Source organism: Malus sylvestris, chromosome 17 (assembly GCF_916048215.2).
Source record: "Malus sylvestris chromosome 17, drMalSylv7.2, whole genome shotgun sequence".
Classification (NCBI taxonomy): Eukaryota; Viridiplantae; Streptophyta; class Magnoliopsida; order Rosales; family Rosaceae; genus Malus; species Malus sylvestris.
The window spans coordinates 27,419,077-27,431,315 of NC_062276.1; the positions used below are offsets into that span (position 1 = coordinate 27,419,077).

General features: G+C 36.9%; 2 protein-coding genes across 2 annotated transcripts in view; both read left to right on the forward strand.

Moving 5' to 3' along the window:
• The window catches only part of LOC126609983 (uncharacterized), a 90,767-nt gene that overhangs the window by 28,135 nt on the left and 50,393 nt on the right, over positions 1-12,239 (forward strand). The gene's annotated exons all lie outside the window — the stretch shown is intronic.
• Positions 790-7,383, forward strand: LOC126609977 (shikimate O-hydroxycinnamoyltransferase-like). Its single transcript, XM_050277908.1, has 3 exons — positions 790-956; positions 1,401-1,852; positions 6,224-7,383. Exons 2-3 carry the CDS (start codon positions 1,433-1,435, stop codon positions 7,118-7,120), a joined length of 1,317 nt encoding a protein of 438 aa, XP_050133865.1. The 5' UTR covers positions 790-956; positions 1,401-1,432; the 3' UTR covers positions 7,121-7,383.

Below are 12,239 nucleotides of genomic sequence, written 5' to 3' on the forward strand. Positions count from 1 at the left end.
GGGGAATAAGTGGGTTAACCATAGAGGGAACACAAGCATTATCCTTATTATTAATATTTTGAAATGGAAGAAACTTGTCATGTTGTATTATTAACATGTCATATAATCTCAAAAACAAAATTCTCCAAATGCAGATGAGGAATTTCATCATGTATAAGGAGACACGTGTGAATGAAGAAATGTCATATATCATAAAGTTAAAAAAAAAAAAAGAACCTTACAATCAAGGGCTTCAGGTCAGAATTGAACTTGTAAACAGGAGTATAAATTAATTGAAGATTGTTTAGAGTCCTTTAATGTTTACCAGGTATTAGAAAGTTGGTGGACGGTAGGAGTCACCATCTCACCAACTCTCCTCTTGCATTACTTTCAACATAAGGAGACAAACCCAAAGGCACAGTGTCACCCACCAACTCCAATCATCACTTTTGTTCGTCTTAAAGCAATTTTTTTTTAAAATAAAAAAACGATATTATTTATACGGAATATGATAAATTTAATTCTATAATAGTCTAATAATAATGTGGTTCAAATTCTTATTTAGCGATGATTAAATTTAAAATGTGTTCTAAAACAAATTGAACCCACATTTTTTTTTTCTTTTTGCAACAAAAATAGAGAAATGGGGAAAGTGCTGGGGTGGGCAAGGATTGGAAGTTGACGTGGCATGTTGTGAGTAGCCAAAGTTGGGTCACACGGTAGGTAAATGACAGATGCTTCGCTCCTCCGCGCTCTCTAGAGATTACATGCACTTGGTTGGAAAGCGTCACCAACCCCCTCCCCTCCCTCCTCCTTACTTAATAACCACTCTTCCTCTCCCTCCTTTCATTTTCCCTCCCAACTCCCAAATCACCATTTCCTTGCGCCTCTTATTACATCTCTCTCTCTCTCTCACAGCTCTCTCTGCCTTCCCTCTGCTAAAGTACGTCGGTAGCTGACAAACCCTACATTACAAGGTAATTACATCGTTCCTTGTTTTCTCCTCGTCTAATTTTCATCTTTTAACGTTAGACGACGGCGCATGTTGGCAACGACGCCGGACTTTTTTGAAAACTACGGCGGACGTTAACGGAAAACGCGAGAAAGGAAAGAAATGGGATTTCTTACTTTAATTAAATCCGGCAAGCACTTTAGCCCTGACGGCTAGGTTCGCGTATCCCTGTATTATTTATTAAGAAAAATAAATTCGAAAAAGGAATGCCAGATACTGGTTTTTTTTGTTGAGAAATTATTTACTTTACAATTTATTTTGTTTTTATCGTTAAAATTAAAATTTAAATTTTTAAATATTTTTTATTAATTATTTTCTTAAAAAAATTAAATTAAATACCATCAAGGCGGCGCACGTTAGCCGAGGAGGGATATATTATTATAACAGTGTTTTGTTGGGTGCAATGCAGGTGTGCCAGGCGGGGCCCAACGAAGATCGAAGATGGTGGTCAACGTTACCGTGAGGGAGTCAACGTTGGTTAAGCCGGCGGAGGAGACGCCGAAGAAGGCGCTGTGGAACGCGAACGTGGACCTGGTGATTCCGAGCATCCACACGCCCAGCGTATATTTCTACAGGCGGAATCCAAACGGTGCGTCCAACTTCTTCGACCCGGCTGTGCTCAAGCACGCTCTGTCCAAGGCTCTTGTGCCGTTCTACCCTATGGCGGGGCGGCTTAAGCGCGACGACGACGGCCGTATCGAGATTGACTGCGGCGGCCAGGGTGTTCTGTTTGTTGAGGCGGAGACGGGCTCGGTCATCGATGATTTCGGGGATTTCGCCCCCACGCTGGAGCTCCGGAGGCTCATCCCCTCCGTTGATTACGCCGCCGGGATTTCGACTTATCCTCTCTTACTGTTACAGGTAATTTACTTAGGAAAAATTTGAAATATGTCTAATTTTATAGTCTACTTTTGAAATAGGTCTAATTTTTAGTTATTTTGAACCCGTATCAAAATACCCCATTTACTTATCGGTAATTTGATCCAGTTTCAAAAATTTGAGGAGCTGTTGAAATAGTCTAGTTTTTAAAATGACTTTTTATATTAGCATCTCACAAAATGTTGAATGCATTTCATATTAAAATTTAATATTAATTACTTATTTACTTTACTATGCAATAACAATTTTGATCTTATTAAGTTTAAAAAATAATAAAAATTTTATAAATACACCACAAATCACTATTAACGTATTATTTATCTACTTCAACTATCAAAAGCCATCTCATCCTCCATTGTTGAATAAAATCCTAAGCAATGAAACTACAAATATGTTGCTTGAGAAAAATTATTTTTGACTAATGAAACACGGAATCGGTGTTTCAAAAGCTTTGAAATTATTATTATTGTTATTGAAAAACGTTCAAATGAACCTAAACATTTTTTAAAATCATTCAATTTAAAATCATTCGGCAAACTAATGTTCAAATGGTTTGAAATCATTCGGCAGAATTAAAAATGAGTGTTATAAGATTTGAGAAATGTGGGGTGTGTATAAAGTGTAAGGTATACTTTAAGAATGTGGGGGTGTGAGGGTATTATGAGGAAGGAAGTGATGTGTATTAAAATAAATTTTAATTGAAAAAGTAAATGTGAGATTTATTAAGTATGTGTGGTTTATTTAACAATTTGTGAGGTGCTAATATAATAAATCTTTTAAAATTGTCAATTTTAAATAAATAATTTCTTAATTTATTTATTTATATTCAAATTTTAATTTGAATATAAGAAAATTTATGTGCCGTCATATTGATATCTATACTAAACTCATGCTAGTATATATGATGATAGAGGTATTTATGAAAATAAATAAAAGTTAATATACCTATCATTCATGAAAATAGTTCAAAGAAATTGCTTGTTCCATACGTTTCTAAATTCATGCTAGTATATATGTTGATATATATAATACTACAACATAAATTAGTTAACACAGTTAATTTGTAATGAATGTAAAGGGAAAAAAAATTAAGAAAAAAAAGTTATTTAATATTTAATTTTAAAATTGAGTAAAAAATAAATTTATAAACAAGAGATGACACTTATCATAAAATAATAAAAAGAAAGTGAGGTAGATAACCAATAAATGGTCTAACCCAACTAAATAAATGAAACCCCAAAATAACTTACAAAATTAAAGTTTACTCTTTATTTATTTAAGTGTATTTTTTTTATAGTGCTTCGGGTGGTCGTTTTCAGTGTTTAATGAAATGAAACCCGTATCGGAGGTATTAATTGGGAAGCTATACCTTGGTCAAATAAGTAATGATCATATTCCTTGGTAGGTAATAGGTCCCACCTAAATCAGCATATTTCATGTCGGGATTAGTAAATTTAGAAGTAAATTACAAAAAAACTACCTTAAATTCTCATATCTAATGTTTTGAAAATAACAATGTTAGATTTTATTTTACGAATTTATTACAATATCAAATATCTGTCAATTTTTTTGTCATTTTCTTAATTTTTCTGTTAAATGATAACGTGAGTCAGGCGGGATCCACTCTAGACCTAACTTGAAAAAAAAATTATAACTATTAAATTTTATTTTTATAAGAAATAAAAGGGGACCCATCCTACAAAGCTACGCCTTCACTCTTCTTCCCCAACCTCTCCACCTGTTGCTCCCTCCACCTTAACTTCCTCCGCCACTCATTCGAATCCCCTTCCCTCCGTTGCTCTCCTCCCCTTCCTTCTACCTCCACCCAAGTCCTTTCTCTTCAGGAAGAAGCATGGCTCCATGAAGCTCTCCCCCAACATTCTCCTCTTCTGGGACCCTCTTCGAAGCCCAGTTCGATTCCAGACCCGAACTCCAATCCGGGTTCTACATCGCCGTCATCGACGACAACGAGATGGAGACGGGTCAGACCCGTTTGCCGTTGACAAGAAGGGAATACGGCATCGCTCGTGGATCGTAATCGGGTCACGGAAAGAGACAGACAGCGGCTTGTATTTATTTAAGTGTGTATTTTTTTACGGTGGTTTTGAGAAATTTTTTAGTGTGACCGTCATACGGAATGATATATCACATGTCATTATATAAATAATATGATATATGTGTTAAAAAGTTAATAATTTAAAAAATAAAATTTATCATCATTTACATATGTGTAAGTTATAATTAAATTTATCTTTCGGGTGGTCGCTTTCAGTGCTGTCGTGTAAGTTATAACACTTTTTTTTTTCTGGTTTGTTTAATGAAATGAAACCTGTATTGGAGGTATTAATTGGGAAGGTACGCCAACATTTTATTTGAATTGGTCAAATAAGTAACGATCGTATTTGGTCAAATAAGTAACGATCATATTTCTTGGTAGGTAATAGGTCCCACCTAAATCAAGTAATGATCATATTTCTTGGTAGGTAATAGGTCCCACATAAATCAGCCTATGTCATGTTGTGATAAATTTAGGGAGGAGGATTGTATGCCCTCCAAGTTCCCGTGCCCTCCCATGCCCTCCTGATTGTGTGGTCACGGTTAAACCACGTTAATATTTTATATTATTATTTATTTTTGTTTTATTATCTTTATAAAAAAATAATATAAAATATTAACGTGGCTTAACCGTGACCACACAAAACAGAAGGGCATGGAAGGGCACCGAAACTTGGAGGGCAGACAATCCTCCTCCTATTAGCAGTTAAAATGGTTTTCTTTGTCTTAAAAAATAAAAAAAGGTTTTCTTTTAGAGTAAAATTTTCGAGTTTCGAATACATACAATTACACGTGCGAGTGGGTGACTGTCAATTTTAAATTTTAACTAGAAACTTTACCTGCGCTTTGTCAATTGGAATTAGCTTTATTTGATACTTGTTTGCATCACATATATGAGTCTCGTTTTTTATTGTTTTAAACTTACGTGAAAAGATCTACCTGAACACGCGGGTGGCAAAAGTTTGGCTTTCGTAAATAGAGATATTTGAGTCAAAATCATTATTGAAATTAGTATAACTCTTTAGTTTGGATTATGATAATAAAAATCTATAAAAGTTATACCAAATGAGAAGTTATACCAAATTAAACTAAAGGACCACTTTAATTAATTTCATTGTCAAAAAACAAAATGAGAAGTTATACCAATTTTAGAAATTATTTTGACTAAAAAGACGTAAAAAGATATTATCATTTCATTAAATTTCATACGTTTAATATGGTCAACTGGTGGATGTATAGGTTAGAGAATGTGGGTTATATAGTAATAGTTGAGATCATTTGGTGAGATTTTGGATTTAGTGATGTTGCTGGAGACTTTTTGGCTTGAGGAAAAGTCAATCTAGCAATGGCTTGTGAACTATATCTGTGTTGACATTTGGAGCAAACTGTGTTTAGATTATAATATGGTGTTGAAAAAACATACTGGTTGTATTGCACACGTTGCTCCATTTTCCTTTGTTATAATTTCTTAAGGCTAAATTCAGGTTTCTTAATTATATTATTGATTTTAACTTTTCCACATTTACGTAGAGCTGTCCTAATCTTTAATCAGACCTGTGCCATGTTGATGAAAGTTCATAGAAGAAGATACGTAATTATGAAAATAAGGGGATGTTATCAGTGACGGATTCAGATTCGAACTCTGGGGTTCCAAGTTTTTTTTTTAAATTTTTAAATTTTTTTTAATACAATGATATATTTTACACTAAGGAGAGGAGGTGTTTGGTTTAGCCACACAATGGATAATCTAATTTGGTATCAAATTCTCTATCTACGAGATTCAAACCTAAGACCTCTCACTTATAAGTGAAAATAAATAGATTAAATATTATTTGTGTTGATTGTGACAAATATTATTGAATTTAATTATTTGTGGGAATTGTTATTAGCACTCAAAAAATTTCATTTAACACTCCAAACTTTCTGTAATTAGAAAGAAAAATACATTTATGAGGAGTGTAAAATGAGATTTTTGTGATGCTAATAATAGTTCCGAACATATCAATAGTTTGAAGATGTCATCCACTTGACTTGGTTAAGGGTTAAAACTAATAGATTAAATTTAGAAGATTGTTTGAAGATGTCATCCATTTGACTTGATTGATTGGTTCCTTGGGGATATTAGTATATGTTTAATACTATTTAATGTTTCAATCGTTTGACCAATTGGAGGCAGGCTATCTCTAATATTGCTTAGAATCCTCAGCCTCGTCTTATATTTTACCTCAACTTACTGAAGTCGGGGAATTGTTCAACAGTTAAGCTTACAAGGAATGGTTTGGGTTTTACTCTTTGCAGGTCACGTACTTCAAATGTGGAGGGGTGTCACTTGGTGTTGGAATGCAGCATCATGCAGCAGATGGATTTTCTGGTCTGCACTTTATTAACACGTGGTCTGATATGGCTCGTGGTCTTGACCTTACACTTCCACCATTCATCGACAGGACATTGCTTCGTGCCCGAGACCCACCTCAGCCTGCATTCCACCACATTGAATACCAACCTGCTCCACAGATGAAGACCCCTCTGCAAAGCGCAAAACCTGGTGCTGCGGATAGCACCACAGTCTCCATTTTTAGATTAACGCGGGATCAGCTCAACATCTTGAAATACAAGTCTAAGGAAGCTGGGAATACAGTCAGCTATAGCTCATATGAGATGTTGTCAGGTCATGTTTGGAGATGTGCATGCAAGGCGCGTGAACTTCCCGATGATCAAGACACCAAACTATTTATTGCCACTGATGGAAGGTCCAGACTGCAACCACCACTCCCACCTGGTTACTTTGGCAATGTGATTTTCACAGCAACACCAATTGCTGTCGCGGGGGATATACAATCAAAACCAACTTGGTACGCTGCCAGCCGTATCCATGATGCTTTGGTGCGTATGGATGATAGTTATCTTCGATCTGCCCTCGACTATCTTGAGCTTCAGCCTGATCTGTCTGCCCTTGTTCGTGGAGCTCATAGTTTTAGGTGTCCAAACCTGGGGATAACTAGTTGGGTTAGGCTGCCAATCCATGATGCCGACTTTGGATGGGGTCGGCCCATTTTCATGGGACCTGGTGGAATTGCATTCGAGGGGTTGGCGTTTATAATACCAAGTGCAACCAATGATGGGAGTTTGTCGCTGGCCATTTCTCTGCAAACCGAACACATGAAATCCTTTTCGAAGTTGTTGTATGACATGTAAGGAAACGATATGCGTGAGAAGTTCATCCTGGTTTGAGTTACTGCCAGCTCGGTCATCTTCTGGTCTGCCTAAATTTTCGAAAGTGGTGGTGTTTCTTTCCTAGCGCTTTTTTGCTCATACATGGTTAATGCCTTTGGGAATACTTTTGTCGGTTGACTATTTGCTCGACCTGATATAGAACATAAAGTTGTACGCATCTAAGGACTTTGACAACAATTGTATTACGCATTGATACTAAATTTTCATAATGTTTAATTTTGTTACATCTCTTTGGTTGCGCGAAGGATAAGTCTGTGCTGAAGCTATATAAGTTCTTGAAAATTTGGAATCATATAAGCAGAACCTAAAGATCTGTTTTTTTTTTTTTTTTTGTTTGTTTACTGGTGTGATCTTGCTCTAGTCATATCCACTTACCATGTTTCGTGCTATTGATCTTCGCATCTCTTTTCGGTTCTTTGGTTTAGGATTAAGGAGCTCATTTTTTTTCTTAATTTGCGGAAGTTGCAAAAATGTTGAAGTTCTGTTTCAGAGAGAGATTAAATGAATATATAGCACAACAATCCTGGTACAAGCTTACAAACAATTTCTGAAAACTTACCAACAAAAAAAACACACCAAACCTGCATATTCAGTATATGTCTCCGACGGAACGGAACATGTCAAAGTAATTGAAGGGGACGAACAAGAATCAAAGCAGAGGTTACTTGCAGTATGGTTTTAGTGATGAGAAAGGGCTGCTGGTGTTGTGTTTGGCTCATCATTTGTGAGTAATTATGAGTCATGTGTTGACAACAATTGAAGACATGGTGACTACCACAATCCAAATGCCTTTCGGCTTGTAAAATAAACAAAGAAGTGGACATCATCATGTAAAGACATAATCATTGTAAGAAAAGAGAAAAAGTGGTGTTTTTTTCTTTAATGATTATTCAGACATCATGATGTTGGGAATAAAATATAAGTGTGAGTGAAGTGCATTCGGATGAATAAGTGTGGTAGAAAAATATAGAGTGAGGGCATCAGAGAGCATCCAAGGGGGAGAGCATTCGGCTCTCCCATGGGAAAGCATGGGCATGAGTGAGAGAAAATCAAGAGAGCTAGAGTGAAAATTATTCTAGTGAAAGAACTCTTGGGGTAGAGTGAGGCTCTTGGGAAAATTCTATGAGTGGGTGTACAAGGGATTTGGGATTGGGTTATGTCGATTTAACTCATGTGTACTTGTACTGTTATTCTCATAGTGAAGAGCAATATCTCTCCGGGGACGTAGGCAGGATTTTTGCCGAACCTCGTAAATTTCTCAGTGTCTTTATTTCTTATATTTTATTCTGTTCAACTGAGTGTGATTTTGGTGAGGTTGTAATCTGAATCTCGTTTCCGCACTAATGAACGGACCAAGGCACAACAATTGGTATCAGAGCATCGTTGGAGGCTTGGTTCGTTGGAGGTCCAGATTTGTTGTTCACCATGGAATTTTCAGTTGAGCAGTTTAATGGGAGAGGCGGTTTTACTCTTGGTAAAGGAGAGTAATGGAAGCCTGAAGAAATGAAAGCTATGTTCAGGGATGCTTAGATCAACTGCGAAAGTTGATGTTGAGGAAGAAGACAAAGGCCTCTTTCTTCTTACCTCACTTTCAGATTCGTACGAGAACCTTGTGAAACTTTACTGCATGGAAAGTTACAGTAAGTTTGGAGCAGGTGCAAGCTTCTTTGGTGTAGAATGATACACAAAGGAGACCATGGATGATGGTGGGCACAAGACTGCTTAATTTATTAAAGGTTGGAATCGTGGAAGAAAATTGGAAAGAGGATCTGAGAGAGACAGCAGGTTCAGATCCGATTTCGGAGGCAAGGGTCCACAGTGTTACGAGTGCAAGGCCGGGTTGTAGCAAGTTTGTGGCGGAAGACTTTGAGTATGTCCTCTAGGTACTCGAAGCAACACTTCTCCTGGTGATGTTTAGTCTCAAGTGTTGCAGGGGTTTTGCAGCAGGTGAAGCTATGGGATTCACAGGTGATGAGATGGTCCTGAGGTAGGAGGAAGCGTGAGAATTTTGTCTGGCTCGATGGGTTGTTGCTGGAAACGGGCGCGCTGACGAGTTTCCAGGTTGCAGACAATGAAGAGGAGGAAAACCTGCTAGAGGAGACGAGGATGTGTCGAGATCCTGTATGAAGCTAAATTGTGATTTTTAGCTTGCAGCAGCTGCACATGCATTGGCAGTGACTGAATCGGAACAGGACCAATGAGGTGGATTCAGAGTGTGCATGCTGGTACGTAAGGCCAATGGACTTTGGTGATGGGTGCAAGGATTTTTGCATGGTGTATTCGCCAAGGTGGAGATTGTTGTGTTTGGCTCATCATTTGTGAGTAATTATGAGTCATGTGTTGACAACAATTGAAGACATGGTGACTACCACAATCCAAATGCCTTTCGGCTTGTAAAATAAACAAAGAAGTGGACATCATCATGTAAAGACATAATCATTGTAAGAAAAGAGAAAAAGTGGTGTTTTTTTCTTTAATGATTATTCAGACATCATGATGTTGGGAATAAAATATAAGTGTGAGTGAAGTGCATTCGGATGAATAAGTGTGGTAGAAAAATATAGAGTGAGGGCATCAGAGAGCATCCAAGGGGGAGAGCATTCGGCTCTCCCATGGGAAAGCATGGGCATGAGTGAGAGAAAATCAAGAGAGCTAGAGTGAAAATTATTCTAGTGAAAGAACTCTTGGGGTAGAGTGAGGCTCTTGGGAAAATTCTATGAGTGGGTGTACAAGGGATTTGGGATTGGGTTATGTCGATTTAACTCATGTGTACTTGTACTGTTATTCTCATAGTGAAGAGCAATATCTCTCCGGGGACGTAGGCAGGATTTTTGCCGAACCTCGTAAATTTCTCGGTGTCTTTATTTCTTGTATTTTATTCTGTTCAACTGAGTGTGATTTTGGTGAGGTTGTAATCTGAATCTCGTTTCCGCACTAATGAACGGACCAAGGCACAACAGCTGGGACCTTGCTAGCACCGGTGTTGCGCTACTATTTTCAGTTGGGTGCCGATGAACAAAATCCACACGGCCATTTCCCCTTTTCCCTCTTTGGTTCTTCCTCGAATCATCCGTTTCATGTTTTTTCTCCATACAGAGCCACCCGCACCAGCACGCCTCACTACCACAGAACATTCAGTGCAACATTTGTCGGGGGTTCGAAATATCAATCAATTGAAATAATAAAGAAAGTTAAATTCTTATGAAATTCTAGTACTTGTACACCACGTTCGTGTTCTAACTTGAAGACGCTTGTGCGAGGCAAGGTTGAAAGGGCATAAGTGTATAAGATGAAGAAGAAACAAGTAAGTAATTTCATCCCCATTCCCTTCATTTTGTTTTAGACTGCCAAAGCTAAAGGCTTAGGCCCTAGCCTTAGGGCTGCATTATTATATATTCTTTATTTTGTAGCTAGATATTTAGAGAATCTAAAAAGGAGCTCAGCAAATGGTAGCGTCAAAAAGGAGCAATCCATATCTTGGATAGGAAGGCACATTCTGAAAACCCTACCATTTTTGCCTTGGTGGAATATTTTTACACTACTGTTGTGTTTGTTAAGCTTAGCATAGGACCAACACGATGTAATTCATGTTGTCCCATCGTCAGGTCTTCACTATATTCTATATATCCAATAACGACAAACTAAACTGATCAACGAAGAAAGGGGGTTCGAACTTGAGGCCTCTTCCAAGTTCCAACATCGGGAAGAGAATTACGACTCATACAATAACATATTCATTTACTAGTTTATGTGACTGCTAGGAATATGATCATCTGATCATCTGATTCTGAAGGGAAATGAACAGTACGTAATACACTGGTTTTGGATACCGCCTGGACTGTTGCAATTTCTGTTTGATTTGAACACGTACAATATTTTTCCATTGATGATGTCTTGTTCTACACCTATTGCCCTAAAGCTCTTATGGTTTGGGAGTCATTGACCTAAAGCTCGCTACATGGGTTGGATCGAAAGCTTAAGTGAACCGACATTGCACGGCCATTACTGTTACTGAAAAAAATTGTTATATACGAAAAAAAAAGAGAAAAAAAATCGAAAAGAAAAAGAAAAAGAAAAATAGTTATATTTAAAGTTAGTATGTGTGAAATAAAGAAGGACAAGAGGTAAGGGTTTTAGTCAAGTCTCCTTAGCTATGTTGGTTCACTTTACACCAAAGGAAGTTTGTGAATTCTATTCTAATGATTCTAAATGGCTTAGACTCTATGGTGGGATTGGTTTGAACTTTTGAAAAGATGTTCTGATTTTTAACATGTTTTATGGATTGCAACTTTGAAGGTGAAAATTTTTGTCAGTTAGTTTTGTTAAGTTTCTAGTTTATTAGTTTTTATTGTTGTTTTCTAGATTTGTTTTGCTTGAGGACAAGCAAAAAGCTAAGTTTGGGGGTATTTTGATGAGTCAATTTCATATTATATATTTTACCCTATTCTTAGTATATTTTGGTTAATATTTTGGAAAAATTTTGATACTTTGAATTGTATTTTCAATATAGGACTTTCGACTTCCTCTATAGCAAAACAGGACCAAATGGACGAATTTTGGAGTAATTCCACTTGGATGACGTTTGTGAGTCACTTAGCTTGATCGTATCAAAATATCAGATTTTTTTCACCAAGCGGTTCTTTTCTGGCGATAAAATAAAGGAGTAATGCGCGGTTCTGGAATAGTGATATTTTGGGCTTGACTTGTGTTTTTGGAGCCGAAGATGATCTCGGATGGTTTCGTGGCCTTCTGGAGATGTGTTCGGAATGTCCCTATCTTTAAATAAAGTTATCTTGGGCCAGATTTGGAGAAGATTTGAGGCTAAAACATGGCTGGACAGTTTCTGTGCAGATTCTCCTAGCTTAATTAGGACTCTATTTTCTAAGTTATTTTATTTTATTATTTAGTTTCCTAATTGGAGAAAAAGACTGCATTTTAGGGTTTGTGCTATAGCTAGAGGGAATTTTAAGGTTTTGCCGTCCTTAGTTTTTCTTTATACTTTCTTTTATGCAACTTTGGAGACACAGAGTAATTGCTATAGTTCTTGGAGATTTTCTATTTTAAGGTGTTTTCATTCCTT